Source organism: Enhydra lutris, unplaced genomic scaffold (genome assembly GCF_002288905.1).
Source record: "Enhydra lutris kenyoni isolate GAN:26980312 unplaced genomic scaffold, ASM228890v2 scaffoldscaffold13, whole genome shotgun sequence".
In the NCBI taxonomy this organism is placed as follows: domain Eukaryota; kingdom Metazoa; phylum Chordata; class Mammalia; order Carnivora; family Mustelidae; genus Enhydra; species Enhydra lutris.
In genome coordinates this window covers 51,668,110-51,682,874 of record NW_019154097.1, presented here as the reverse complement: position 1 = coordinate 51,682,874, position 14,765 = coordinate 51,668,110, and the positions used below count along the sequence as shown (strand labels likewise).

Here is a 14,765-nt window from a genome sequence, read left to right as displayed (position 1 = left end):
CTGGCTTGCCGGCGGGTCCCTTCCCACCCGCTGCAGCTCTGGGAACCCGGCTGAGCACTGTAGGTGTGCAAAGAAGCCAGTCTTACGTGGCTGACAAAGCAGGTGTGGTTGGGACCCTTTCCAAGCAAGGATGGCCCCTACATGGTAGCTGTATCAGCTCGTGCTCCCTGTCTCGAGGGATGCCCTGAACCCCAGACCTAAAAAAAAAAAAAAAAAAAAAGGGAAACACACATAGGAATTTATTGGGCAGGCTGGTTTGGTCTGATCTCCTGGGTCATGGTGTTTGGCCAGGAACAGAAGGGTAGACAAACCACAAGGCTCAATTTCATCCCCCCTAAGTTCATCTCAGCCCTTCATTGCTCACTGTTGGCTGTTAAGTGTCTCTCCTGCCTCACTTCCAGCCCAAGGGGGTCCCATGTCACCGCTATAGGCATTGTGCCTTCCCAGAACTAGTAAATGAGAACTCAAAGCGGAGAACTTCCATCGCACAGAGGGAAGCAGACAGGCCCCTGGGGGACCGGCAGGGCGGTGGGGACGAGGTCGGCAGGGACAAGGTTGGCAGTGCTTCTGGTAACAGGTGCCTCAAATTATATTCAAACTTCTTACCCCATCACTGCAGACCCACAAGGAAACCACTGCTGCTCACACCAACTATGGTGTAAAAATAGTCCATAAAGTCTATAAAACTGTTTAGAAAAAATTTATTTGAACATATGAAAGGAAAATTTAGACCTCAATAAAACAGAGGAGCTCCTGGGCTGGGGCCCCCTGCCCGGTTCCTGGCCCGGCCCATGCCGGGGCCCAGCTTCGAGCTCACAGAGCTCCCAGGGACCCGTCCCACTCACACGCAGAGACACCAGCGGGACCTGCAAATGCTGCTCATCACAGCCGTGCTCGGGGCAGCACGGGCTCCCCGCGTGTCTGAAACGACCCATGGACACCGGCTCCAAGAATCGGCGTCTCAGCAGGACGCCCACACGGCTGGGCACACGCGGTCTGTCCTTCCTTCCACACATACCATCCAGACTTGAACGTGACCCAGCAGAAGGCCCCCTGGACTGCAATGCCGCGTAACGCCCGCACCAAGACAGTCCTGCTGGGGATGAGGGGCCACCGGCTACCCGAAAAGGTCCTCTTCGAGGGGGTGGCTCCCCCTTTCTCTGGAAGGCTTCCTCCAGCCCAGGCGGAAGGCACACCGCCCCTCGGTGGCACTGGGGCCGGCCTAGCGGATGGGCCTGAATGGGAAGGTCATGCCCGACATGAATGTGTGCCCTGGGTGTGCGGGCAGAGCAGGGTGGGCGGCGGGGTGGGCCGGCACGGCCCCGTAGCCCAGCGGGGGCGTGTGGATGTGAGGGTAGAAGCCGGGGGGCAGCGCTGCGTGGGGTGCCTGCTGCACCGGGCCCGAGATCACCAGCTGGAGCAGGCTGTGAACACAAGAATAAGGGTTAGGCGCACGGCGGTTGAGCTGGCCTGTCCCCTTACGGATGCGGCGGCCCCCGGAAGGGAGAGAGGGCTTGGGCACGGTGGTGGCCTCACACACGCACTGGGAGATGCACCAGACGCAGGCACAGAACATGGAAGTTTCCAGAGGGGGAACCTGTCAACTCGGCACAGATGGGGGTGGCTTATGGCTGGGGTAGGGAGTGGGGGGTTGGAGCAGAAGGAGGTGACCTGGAGGTGGCAGGATTGAGACTGGCCCGAGACAGAGGAGAGGGGAAGGGCTGGCAGTAGGAAAAGCAGGATCCTGCAGGCGACAATTTGGGAGGAGGGAACTGAGGAAACCACAGGGCAGGTGCCCAAGGTGGGGTAGGGACAGGGCTGCAGTCCATGGAAGCTCTGGGCACAGGCTCGGTGTCTGTGGCCTGGAGACCCCCACATCCGGTTCAGCCCAATCACCTACACTTAAGAGGGTTATGACCAAGGCAGGACAGCAAGCAGGACGGCGGGCCACAGGGCTCCCAATGTCATCGTAATGACTGAGTCCCAAATGAATTCCAGGCACAACACAGGAACGCAGGCCTTTCCGAGGCTCAGATGTGAGCATGGTGTAGGCCCTGCCCTCGGGATGGCCCAGGCCCAGGCCTGAACCCAGCCCTTTCCCACCTTTAGGGGCCACCCTTCCTCTCCCTCTCTGTAGAGCTCCTGCTTACTGGCTCCTTCACTTCTGGGAGAGTCTTCTGCAGTCACTCTCCAACCCTACGCATCACACCCAGGGTCTCCGCGGGAGGACCCAGTCACTCCTTTGCCAACTCCCACCCATGACCACCCCAAGCCCTAGGTGCCACGTGCCTCCACGGGCCTGTTCTCTGCTCTCCATGGCTCAGGACACCCATGGCCTCTGCCCTCCTCCTGGAATCCCTTTCGGTTTCCAATATTGGTCCCTTCTAAAACTCCCTGAAGAGTTCCCTCTGCCTGGCCCCCTCCTCGCCAATCCCACATTTCCTCCCAGAGAGATCAGCAAAGATTCCTAAGTCTCCCAGCGCCATGAGCTTCGCATGCCTTAGCTGGCCCACTTGGCCAACCCCGAACACCCAATCACGCCCTAATCGGAGAAACTTCTCGGGCCCTCTCCTCTTCAGGACAGAGGCCTCCTTTCCCAGCCCCGCCTCTCCTCTTTCTCCCCTGCAGATGGACAGACTCTACGCTTGCTCTCCAGCCACAACCCAGGGCCGTGGCTCCGGCTGGCTTCTGTGTCTCTGCAGCGTCTAAGTCACTCTCGCCACATCACCAAATCTGCCTGCCTGGTCCTGTTCACACCCATCATTCATCCTAAGGACTTCCTCATCCCACCAGGCCACACCTTCCCTGCACACGACCCTGCTTGGTCCAGGAACAACCGCAGGCCACTTTGCCCTGGCTACTTGCCGCCACCTACCTGGAGCTCTGGCAGTGGGGGCTAAGTCTTCTGCAGACTGACCCTCACCCCTCCCACCCCTGAAGATAAAGTCTGGTACTCAGAGCCCACAGGAGGAGCTCAGGAAGTAAACCCAAGGCACGAAGAAAGTTGGTGCCTTCTAGTGGCCTAAGGCTCTTTGGAGCCCCTTTTCTTTCACATTTTTTTAAAAAGATTTTATTTATTTATTTGACAGAGAGAGAGAGAGAGCAGAAGCAGGGGCAGCAGCGGAGAGAAAGGGAGAAGCAGGCTTCCGACTGAGCAGGGAGCCTGATGCGGGCCTCCATCCCAGGACCCTGGGATCATGACCTGAGCCGAAGGCAGAGGCTTAACCAACGAACCACCCAAGCGCCCCCAGAGCACCTTTTCATTTATGTTACCACATTTTTTTTTATAACTCAGTGAGAAAGTCACTCCAAATAAGCAAACACAGAAACAAATCTAAGAGGCACATTACAAAAGCAAAATTTAAGTCATATGCTCGGTTGAATCTGCACACCCTGCCAGAGATAAAAGGGGTTTCAAGAAGTTTCCAGTGTAGGGGTGCCTGCATGGCTCAGTCATTAAGCATCTGTCTTTGGCTCAGATCATGATCTCCGGTCCTGGGGTAGAGTCCCGTGTTGGGCTCCCTGCTCAGCAGGGAGCCTGCTTCTCCCTCTTCCTCTCCCCCTGCTGTGTTCCCTCTCTCACTCTCTCTTTCTGTCAAATAAACAAAATCTAAAACAAAAAAACAAAAAAAACAACAACAACAAAAAAGAAGTTTCCAGTCTATTCAGAAAGACAATTCACGGAAAAGAGACTACTATCAGAAGTCAAAGAAGTTTTCCAAGTGGCTCTGTGAGCTGTCTTTCCCCGCGTCGCTGCCAGGCTGCTCCTGGGAGGGTGGGTTTTGGGCCATATGACTCAGGATGGGGCCCAGCACAGGCTGTGAAGACGTTTCCCTTGGGATTCCAATGGGGGACCCCTGGTCACAATGCTAAGACGAGAAAGGATTTAGACCCTCTCACTGCTCTAATGGCCTGAAATGCTACACATTAGACAACAGCTGTGCACAGAGAAGGGAAACAGTAAGGAGAGATTACTGCAGGAGGAGCAGAAAATTGCCAACTCAGTAACGATGTCCTCAGATGCCAGGGGGAAATGAAAGGAACATTGAGGTCTCCTGAGGGACAGGTGGCTCTCTGGGCAAACTGTCCATTCTGCTGACAGAATATGCCAAGCAGCCCGTTCTGTTCCTCCAGGACCCACACACTCTACCCACTTGGTTTCCGCCTCGGCCCAGACACCTGCCAAAGCCGCAAGGCCTTGGCACCAAGATCTCCAACCACATAGGAGCGCACAGTCCTCGGGCAGCGGCTACTGTCACCGTTAGCCTGTGAGCCGGCTCCTAGCCACTCCTCCGGCCCTGGGTGATGCCTGTGGTCAGCCTGCCATCCGTGCCCAGACTCCTGGCCCTGGGCAGCTATGATCACCCACCCCGCAGAGGGGCCTGGCGGGCTGGCTTGCCCTCTGTTCGAGACCACAGGTCCCGGAGCCCCAGCCGATAAAGGCCAACACAAGCCTCTGCAGAGGAGAATGTTGGTCATCCTACGAACTTCACTCCACCGTCTTCTGTCCCTGTGCACACCAGGAGGGAGCTGTGTGCTCAGCTACAAGCTCTCCCTCACTTAGTTGCCACAGTTACTCTCTGGAGCGCATACATAATTTCTGTCCCTCAGATGTATCACTCCTAAGTTACTAAGTATCCCCATGCTTCCCACCGGGGAGGTTGCCTCTGGTATTTTGCTACTGATGATACTGCATTTGCCTGAAACTTTTTCACACACACAGCTTTTGCTTCTTAGAGTCCGCGAAATTAATTAGAGCAAGGGACATTCCTACGTCATGACAACAGTAAGTGGACCAGCAGCTGCTGCTTCGTGGATACGTGCCACACACCAAGCACACAGCAAGAACACAAGAACGCTGTTCAGAGGGCTTTCTGTGTTTTCACTCTAATCCTCACAAAAATCCTACGGGGCGGCAGGCAGGAATGGCAGGGGGACAGAAGACAGGAACGATTATTTTCTCAATTTTACAGACCAAGCAAGGCAGTGGAAGACCAGGAAACCGCCCAGGGTCACACAGAGAGCAAGGCGCCAGCCTGGACCTTTCCCCAGGAGCCGAGTGACCCCACAGCCCTGCTCTTACCACTATTCGCACGGCTTCCCCCAAACGATGACAATAAGTGCCACGGAAAACCAGTGAGAATCACACTCAGAAGCCACTCAGTGCTGCCACCCAGCGACAAAGCCTAAAATGACATGCAGTGCCCCAGGGCCGTGGTTCTGAGTGTTTTCCACAGGGCTGCGCCACCCACACTGTCACCAGCCGTGTGCGTCACAACTGTCCAAAGTCACCACGAACCATGTATACTAATTTAGCGAGCGGTCAATGACTCTGAGCTGGGTCTGGTTTCCTCCCTGGACCCCCGGACAGGATGGCCACACCTCTTCGATGTACTCTCCACTTGGGCTTTCTCTCCTGTGGATCATCCTATCCTACCCCCCATCAGGTCCCGAGGGGGCTCCTGACATACAGAAGCTTCAGACCCTGCAGCCCAACTCTCCCCAAGGAGGCCAGGACAAGGGCCCCACCCCACCCCGGGCCAACACCTTCGAGAGCACTTACTTATTATGGGGCAGCCTGGAGCACAAAGTTCTCAGGTCATCTGAAATCAAGGAGACACAAAATAAGGAACAGACTGGAGAGCAAGGGGAAATGGTCACTGAATTCTTTTCAAGGATGCTGGCTGGAGAGCAGTTGTGTCTTAACTACAACTTCCTAGCATCACTTAGAAACTGCCCTCTTTCTTCTTTTGATTCTTGCTTTAACAACTAGGCCCCACAGATATGTGACTCAAGAAAAGGGGCAGGTCTATTGGTCATTTGTTAGGTGGCTGGGAAAGGGCCTGGAGGCAGGGCTCTCACAGAGCGGATCAGATGCCCCAGGTGCAGTGGGAACCGCACCACAGGGACCGCTGCCTGGGGCCAGAGGCAACGTCTGCCAGTGCACGGTCACTAAACCAGCACAGGTGTTTATGAGACACCGGGAGCCTTCCAGCACTGAAGTACAGGAGAATCACGGACCCAGAAACAGGTGCTGGGGATGCTTCCTGTCCTTGAACCTGGGCACTGTGCTGTATGAAACTTATGCCTCAATAAAAACGGGCTACAGTTAAAGATAAGGTTCTCTAGGGGTGCCTGGGTGGCTCAGTGGGTTAAAGCCTCTGCCTTTGGCTCAGGTCATGATCTCAGGGTCCTGGGATTGAGCCCCAAGTCGGGCTCTCTGCTCAGCAGGGAGCCTGCTTCCCTTCCTCTCTCTGCCTGCCTCTCTGCCTACTTGTGATCTCTGTCTGTCAAATGAATAAATAAGATCTTAAAAAAAAGGTAAAGTTCTCTACGAGGAAAGAAGGTGACGGGTCATCCTCACTCTGGAGGAGTCCCCAGTCCTGGGCAAAGCAGCCGGGAGACGCACAGACGTCACGGCCAGCGCTCGACCTGGGTCCACTCTGCGACTTCACCCCAGTCCCCTGTGCTAAGAGGAAAGAAGTGGTAAAAAAAAAAAAACAAAAACAGACGAGTTATTCGTCCCAGACCCCCTGCTTTCCGGGGCCAGGGAATTACCCACCTCTCGTGCACAGCAGCGCCCCAGAGGCCATGGCCACCTGCAGGGCCTGTGCCAGTCGGTCCAGCGAGAGCTCGATCTCCTGGGAGGCGTTGAGGGGGTTCAGTTCATCTGCCAACCTGTTGATCTCCTCTACCAGCGGGACCATGTGGTCAAACAGGATGAGCCCCAAGCGGCCGTAGAGATTCTTCTCGGTTAAGTGCACTGGGAGCATCATGAGGACCTGCAGGACACTGAGGTGGAGTTTCGAGTACAACAGGTGGGAGTCTCTGTCCATCCCTCCTGAGTCCTTCGGAACCTTGGTCGGGACGTGGCCGTTCGACAGGGAGGGCTTCTTCTTCCTTTTGTAAGCCAGGGGGGCCTTCACGCACCAGCGGATCAACCCCGTGAGCGGGGTGAGCTCTAAAAATCCTATCGGGAGATTGGCCGCAATCGGAGTATTTAAAAAAGTGATGAGAATCAACCTCGGGTCCTCGAAAATCCAGCCGACAATCATTTCAAGCAAGTCCAACGGTGGGATGAGGTCATCTGCCAACAAAGACGCTTTAAGTCAGATGGGTTTGCAGCCCTGGTGACGCCAAGTGACGGCTGGGGAGATGGGCCCCTAACGGCATGGTACCCAGCCCCCGACACTCGGACTATGTGCTCTGCTTAACTATTTTGTGTCCCCTTTCCGAGAACATCGCCTCCACGAGGGCTGGGACTCCCGTCTTAGTTGGTGATTCTCCCCAGGGCCATGACTGGCCACAGTAGGGCTCAAAAACATATTTGTTAAATAAACAATTCTCTAGGACTCCACCAAGCTTTGAAGTTCATCCCTTGGGTCAATTTAAATAAATTCCCACACTCTTTATGTCCCAAACTGCCACCACAGCTCAGCCCTTCCCAGAGTAGTGTCTGTCCCTCTGCTGGTGTCGCCTCTGTGGCCCAATGACGGCTGCGGTGGCCTTCCTAGAGCAGCTCAGGGTGTGGTTGATGTTCAGATGGTGGCCAAGAGCCATTCCAGCCGCAGATCTGGAATCTTTGTCTAAGCAGAGCCTGACCTCCTCTACGTGGCACTTTTTACCAAGCAAGAGTTGCCGTTCATTTGGGGCTCACTATGAGCCCAGCACTGGTCTAAATCCTTTCCATGAATCAACTCAATCCACCAACAACCGCCTGTTATCAGAGGCAGGAGGCACAGTGATATTAAGTCACTCTCCCAGGACTAACGAAAAGTGTGTGGTGGGCCCAGACATGGCCCCAGAGGGTCTCGCTCTCGACTGCTCAGCTGCACTGCCCACCCCGGGCCTGGCACACAATGCCCGGAAGGTGTCTGTGAGCGTGGGACTGGGTCCCTGCCCTTCTGTCTCTGGGGCTGTGCGGCCCCCAGCTCACGGAGAGCTGAGGAAGACGGGGCTCCTTCCGGGATGCTGAGGCCAGAGACAAGCACGAAAGAGGAGTGCAGGGAGAGTGAGACACGTGTGGGCAGAGGCTCCTCTTTCTCCAGAGACACGGCCCTTCCCCACCTGAGACCATGCCGACCTCCTGACTGGGAGTTCGACTGTGCCCTGCCCTTCTGCTATAAATGAGGACAACGGTAGGTAGCCGCTGTCACCTGTGGTTCTCACTTGGCAAAATAAACGTTGGGGGAGCCCAAGTCTGGCCCCTCGAGCCCCCCGGAGAGGTTTGTGCGTGAGGAATGCCAGTCTCATACGCGTGTCCAGCAGACCACCCCGTCCAGCCACCCCCATCTAAGCGGAGGCATCTCCAAGAGCCCGAAGCTGCGTGTGTGTGGTGCCTAGGGAGCGTGTGACCCGAGTCTCTGCACCACTCAGGCAAGAGGAGGTCCTGTCTCCTGAGGTGAGCTGCTTCCGTCTTGTGGTTTTGAAGGCACAGAGTCCCCAGGAGTGCTCTCCCGTCACCAGAGGCTCCCAAAGAGCAGCGTCAGTCACCATCCTGACTGCAGAATCCAGCTCCGCCTCTAGAGCCCCCACCAGGTGCCTGGTGACCTCCCCATCTCCTATCTCACCAAGCTGGACATGTTCAAGATGCACAGCTTTTGGTACGTGGGTCACACCTCCATGACGTGGTCGTGAAAGTCCCCGACACGTCAGACGGGCAAAGGGGCTTAAGAGAAAAATACCGCGTCTCATCTCCATTCCAGAACGCTGGCGGTATGCTCTGAACATGACCGCCTTTTGTGTGCTGTCTCATGTGTCCCCAGTGTTAAGGGCAATTCCGGTCCTTTTTGGTCTGGGATGACTGACGGCTTGGAAAAGAAACCGTGGTGCAGTACAGTGGGTTTAAGGAAACCCCTTCCTACAGGAAACCAGAGGGGCTGCTACTGTTCCCAGCTAGGAACAGCTCTGAGAAAGCCTTTGCAGGAGAGCGCCAGGGAACGGCTCACTCTAACAGCAGGGCACCCACCGCTCACAACACCTGCCTCCCAGCCCAGGGGCATGTTGCCGGGACAGAAACGGTTTGAAAGTACTTGTGACTGTGACATACACTTCCATGTTCACACTCTGTCCACACAAACTTTCCTAAAAGAACTAAAAAAACTGAACAGCACGGCGGGGAAAGGTACAAATAAAAGGAGAATCAAATATGATCCCGGAGCCGCTGGACTGAACACAAACGGAAGCGCTGCTGAGGGCCCCCCAGCGGCTGGTTTCGCTATCAGACCGGGATAAGACGCTGTCAACCCCCAGAGCGGCAGGAGCCATGGGCAGAGGAGGAGGAACCTGAAACAGAAGAGCGGGCTTTGAGTCCGACTCTGCAGAAAAAGTGCTCACCGCGGTGAGGCCCGAAACTTCCCCAGGGGCCGCATGGGCCGTGGGGCTCACACGGGCACACGGATGTGAAAGGGTGCGCTGTTCCGCAAAGCCTCGTCAATCCATGTTCCCTGGAACCCACCCCTGCGGGAGGCAAGTAGGCAGCAGAGCCTAGTGAACGTGGGCCTGCGACTCCTGCTCTAATTCAGACAGAGCCGGTCAACCTGTACTGGTTTTCTTTATTCAAAGCCTGTATAAAGTGATCGGACCAGAGGGCTCTGATGCTCAGGACAGGGACAGGGGGCAGAGGACACGGGCCCCTCCCAGCTGAAGTCAAATGCCATCTGTTGGCTGCCCTGAGGACTTCACCTGGCATCTTCCCAAGAAAGCCTCAAAAACATCACCACGATGGAAGTGACATGCGTGCCTCCTGGTGCTATATGCCCGGGACACATCACCGCCTGGGCAGGGCTGTTGCCAAAAATGTTGAACTTGAATCCTACATAAGGAAACAGTCTGATCAATCTAAACAGGCCCGGGCTCTTCAAAAACCATCGATGTCCTAAGAGATTTTTTTTTTAAATGCTTCATCTGTTCAAGACTTAAAGAGATCAGAGGGACATGACAACTATATAATATATGATCCCTGAAAGGATTCTGAGCTCTCCTGACCTTTCGAAGCAAGGGAGGGAAAGAGCTCTAAAAGAAATTATTGAGACAATTAAGGAAGCTGAAGACAGGCTATGTAAGAAATAATAGAATTACCTCGATATTTAATTTCTCAGACTATTAAATTTCTCAGGTACCATGATAATGGTACCAGGGTTACGTAAGGGAATGCTCTTGTTCTCGGGGGAGAGATACACGCTGAAGTACTTGGTATGTGACGTTGCTAACAAACTCTCGAAAGTTCAGGAAAACCAAATATTCTGGAGTGTGTGTGTGAGGGGGGAGACGAAGAGAGGAAGGGCAAGAAAGCCCACGGCAAGTGTTAACAGGGGCTGAAAACTAGGTGAGAGTCTCGCAACTTATAATAGTCTCACCACTTTCCTGAAGTGTTGCTATTTTCCAAAATAAAAAGTGAGGGATAAAAAAAACAAAGAAAGAAAGAAAGGAAAAAAGCAAATCACGTCTGGGGAGAAAGCCACGTCTTCCCCAGACATCAGATACCAGCATTTGCAGGCTGCCTACCACTCGGACCATCCCTGAGTCAGCCGAGTGGGAGGCACTAAGGAAAGCTCCCTGCTGGCAAATTCCAGAAGTCCAGGCGGTCCCTTCCTTTCCCTTTCAGCCTAAAAGAAAACACACATTTCAGAGAAAAAAACAAAAAGCCAGAGCGTCCACTGGGCTTTCCGCCTGGGTGTTTGGTGGGAAGAAGAGTGGCAGCCACCCAAGCAACCTCAGCGGCCTGTTTGGAGTTTACCTGATGACAGGTCATAGAGCGCGGTGACGGAGGTAATGAGCTGGCAGCAGAAGCGAGGGCTGGCACTGAGTATCTGCTTCAGCGTCTGCACGGATCCCGGTACCAGACAGCAGTAGTCATCCACAAGGGCCCTGGCTAACCTCACACAGTAGACCACAGGCGTCCTCTGGAAAGAAGCCACAGTGCACGTAACTACAGGCATCATGAGCTCACGGACGACAAAGACGTACGTGTGGAGGAGACCACCAGGGCTGGCGGCACCGCTCCCAACAGGGGACAAAGATGTCCAGAGCTCACTCGGAAGCCGGGCCCGGGCAAACCCAAGGCCACAGGCCCAATCCATCCTGCCACCTGTTTTTTTGCAAAGCAACTTCTACTGATACATGCATCCGCTCAGCTGTTTGCTGACTGTGTGAGGCTGCTCCCTACACGGCACTGGCAGAGAGGACAGCTTGTGACGGACTATATGATCCGCAGAACTTAAAGCATTTACCATCCTGCCCTTTATGAGAAAGGCCTGCTGACTTGCTCTGAAGTTCACTTAGGAAAGGTAACTTGTGACTCAGGTGAGGAAATGACAACTTTTGCGACCCTCCAGGTGAGGTTCCAAAGACAAAAATGAGCAGCTGTTACCACTTTAAAGAGCTCATGGAGAGTCTGTGATTGCCCCTGTGATTCTGGAGCAGCGGGTCCTACGCTTACAGGTTTCTGTGATACTTTCAATCCTCTATCAGCACCCTCCCCTGCCTTTTTCCTCCCCCGCTCATCAGAGGCCAATCTGTAGCTCCTGCCACATTCCACAGCTGCTCAGGACGCTCCGGGTCCAGGGCACCGATGTGGCCTACAGGGAGGTGGAGGGTGGGGAGAACCACAAGGGGACAGCAAGCCAGATTGTTCCCTCGGGCTGAACTCTGCCCCCACCACCTCAAACCGGCCATCCCGCCCTCCCCAACGGGAAGCTGCAGTCCCTCGCCCCAGTGTGGCAAATCTGGACTCAAACCACTAGGACCCTTTCCTGTCACTGACATCTGCTTTTGCTTTGCCAAAAAGCCAGCGCGACAGCATCAGGAGAGAAAAATGAGAAATTACGTGATGAATGAGAAGATGTGAAGCCTGACTTCACTAGGTGATTGATGAAGGGACAGAGGTAACTGTGACATTAAATACAACACACGTGATCGATTCAGATGGCCCAGAAATCAGCCTGGTGACAATTAAGGTACAGATTCCACTGAGACTTACCTGGGTACCACAGAGAACAGTATATTTTCTCCTGGCCAAATTTTGAGGATAAACAGATTTCAAGGAAAACATCTACATAAACTGGAGAAACAAACCCAACACCAAAGGCTTCAAGTACTTGAGAATGAAGCAGGTTTGTGAAACTGAACATGGTAAATTCTGTTAGCTTAGCTGAGAATCATGTTAATCTCAATTCTGAGTTAATAATTACGTGGATTATCAATTTTTGAAAGACTGAGCAACAAAAAAGCAAAACAAAATGAATCTTTCAAAATACCATCTAACACAAAATCTATTTGATATTCTTTGATATTTAAAAACATTCTAAAAGGCTCATGCGCCATACCCATTAGAAGAGCTGGGATCTTTGTAATGTCACCCTGCAACAAGGCGAAACAATTCACGTGCTTACTGACCTGTGTAATTTACTTACTTAAAAAAAAAAAAAAATCTACCTTTGAAGCCACATTATGCATAGCTGTTTTCAAAATCCTACCATATCATTTTCAACCAAGGAAAATGATATTTTGCTTATTCTGGAGATGAAGAATTTTCTTTTTTTCTCTTAAATTCATTTACCATTACAAACAAGTTTTGTTAGGAATGGGTACTACCTGTATCTAACCGTAGGTGTGGAGTATTAGCAGACAGGGCAGTGACATCAAGGAGATAACACACAGAAACTGCCTCTCCCAAAATCCAATTAAGGGGCACTAAACTCCTCTTCAGAGCCTCTCCGGAGAAGGCTATTTCTCGGGTAGTACCTGGAGCCAGGAAGCCGCACACTCCAACACTGGGATCCGACACACAGCCACAGCCATGGAGACCAGTTTTCCCAACAAGCTCATCCGGCTGTCATCAGCCTTGTTCCCTTGGGGGCTGAAAAGGGACGAGAAAATAATCTGCCGGACAGAGTCCTTGGTTTGCTCCTGGAAATAATTGCACATGATTTCAAGAAGTTGGAGCTCCTGAAGTGAATTCAACCTCTGCAAAAACAAATCCAAGAGAAGCGGTAAGAAACTTAGCTTTAACGTGTGCACTAATCCATACGGTAAGAAAACAGGAAATATCCTATTTCCCCCTGGGAACTGTTCACCCCTCTAAAGCCTGGGTCCCAGGGGGAAGAACTCTGTTAATCCCGGGAAATGTCAGTATAGAATTCGACATCATCCTGGGGCCCTCGGGATGATGACCTACAGCGGTCTGAGACTCGATTACAGGCCTTTAACGTCTCTTCCTGCAGCACCGCCGAGACCGGGCTGTCGCACGCCCGGCAAGCAGGCCCACAGCCGAGCAATGCTCCGGAAGCCAGAGCAGGTGGACTGGGGCTGCTGCGAAGGAGCGCGGCCCGGGGCGAGAACGGCGCCGCCGGTGGGAAGAGGGTCTGTGGTTGGCCAAGGCTTGTCACCGCGAGGGGCAGGAAAGAAGCGGGAGTTTCCTTCTCGCGGCCGCCCGCCGCACCTTGGGCTGCGCGCCGCGCTCCTTGGGCACCTGGAACACGAACTCCTCGAGCAGCTCCACGGGGCCCTTGTCCACGATGGGCAGCGGCGCGCTCTGCAGCTGGCTGCTGAAGTAGATGTCCAGGTGGTACAGCACCTCCTTGGCGGCGCTCAGCGCGTCGCGGCGCAGAAGCGAGTGGCGGATGTCGCTCATGGTGCGGCCGCTGCGGCCCGGGGCGCCCGGAGCGCGTCGGGACTTCCGCCCCGGGCCCCGCGGGCGCGCCCGCCGCCGCCGCCGAGACAAAGAGGCCGCGACCCGGCCTCCGCCCGCCGACCCCGGCGCCCGTCCGCCCGCCGCTCCCGCTCCGGCCCGCTCAGGGGGCCATCGATGCCGCCGCCGCCGGCCAGCGGACTCCCGGCTGTGCGAGTGCGGTGCCACCGAGGGCAGCGGGAGCCCGTCGCCGCGGAGCCGAACGGCGGCGGAATGCTGAGCGCGGCGACGGCGGCCCGCAGGGGCCAAGCGCAGGCGGCGGCGAGGGCTGGCTCTCAAGAGGGCGCCACCTGGCGGCACGGCCCGCCCGCGCGGAGGGAGGCACGCCCCGCCCCACAGGCCCCGCCCCCGGGCCCCGCGACCGCCCCCGGACCTGGGGCCCCGCGCTCCGCGGCGTGGATCCACCACTGAAGGCTCACTGGGCTTGGCGCTCCACCCGCCCGCGCGCCGTACGTGAAGCTCCGCGGGCTTCCTTTGCGTGGCGCTCTAAGTCCATTGCTTGATTTCACCGCGCTTTTCCACCTGTAACAGAGGCGTGGTGGTGCAGGGCCGTGTCAAAGGGTGTGTCTAGTCTGGAACTCTTGGGGCTGCAGTGACAAATGACGCCATCCAATCCCCGGCCTCCGAGTCCCCCTACTCCCCAATCCCCTCCAGTGCGGCTGGCTGGCCATGGGAATCGTAGGTGTCCTGCTCCTGAAAACTCTCCCCTCCCCAAAATCCTCAACACTTTCTCTCTTCTGCATCCATCCCTACACTGAATTAACGGGGCAGTGGCAGCGTGGGGGCTGGGGTGTTAGTTTGGAATTTTAAAAATAGAGCAGAAAAAACTTGAACATGGCCACAAGAAGCCAGGGCAGGGCAGCCGGGGGACCACAAGTGCAAGATTGGGTCCTGTGTAAAAGGCCCATGCTGGCCACAAGGAGGGCTTGGGTGAGGGTGTTGGGCATGACTAAGGAGATGAAAAGCCAAGTCCTTTCCCTGGGAGAGCTGGAAAGGGCATCAAAGAGGGTGCAGCTGGTACAACCCTACCTCACTGAGACTCTCCTGCACATCAGGGGACACAGTCAAGGCCCCT

At 55.0% G+C, this 14,765-nt stretch overlaps 1 protein-coding gene across 4 annotated transcripts; it reads right to left on the bottom strand.

Annotated features, from left to right (window-relative positions):
• Positions 1-684: 684 nt before the first annotated feature.
• Positions 685-13,720, bottom strand: LOC111145860 (chromosome unknown C7orf26 homolog). Of its 4 annotated transcripts, XM_022501138.1 has the most exons (7): positions 13,442-13,720; positions 12,745-12,909; positions 10,739-10,904; positions 7,024-7,087; positions 6,563-6,792; positions 5,564-5,603; positions 685-1,424 (listed from the first exon to the last, which is right to left on the bottom strand). In XM_022501138.1, the coding sequence occupies exons 1-7, from the start codon at positions 13,631-13,633 to the stop codon at positions 1,223-1,225; spliced, it is 1,059 nt and encodes a 352-aa protein (XP_022356846.1). In that variant the 5' UTR covers positions 13,634-13,720; the 3' UTR covers positions 685-1,222. The 4 variants fall into 4 exon arrangements, with proteins under 4 accessions (XP_022356846.1, XP_022356843.1, XP_022356844.1 ...); XM_022501135.1 differs by having other exon boundaries at positions 6,563-7,087; positions 12,745-12,966; positions 13,442-13,718; XM_022501136.1 differs by having other exon boundaries at positions 1,068-1,424; positions 6,563-7,087; positions 12,745-12,966; positions 13,472-13,718.
• Between the last annotated feature and the right edge of the window lie 1,045 nt (positions 13,721-14,765).

What these genes read in the sequence shown, in the direction of transcription:
- LOC111145860 (XM_022501135.1), bottom strand. Translation starts at nt 13,633, where the DNA reads ATGAGCGACATCCGCCACTCGCTTCTGCGCCGCGACGCGCTGAGCGCC. An exon ending in GTGCGGCTTCCTGGCTCCAG is followed by an intron (nt 10,905 to 12,744) that starts GTACTACCCGAG and finishes GCTTCTTTCCAG; the next exon opens with AGGACGCCTGTGGTCTACTG. An exon ending in GCTCTATGACCTGTCATCAG is followed by an intron (nt 7,088 to 10,738) that starts GTAAACTCCAAA and finishes CTTTGTTGGCAG; the next exon opens with ATGACCTCATCCCACCGTTG.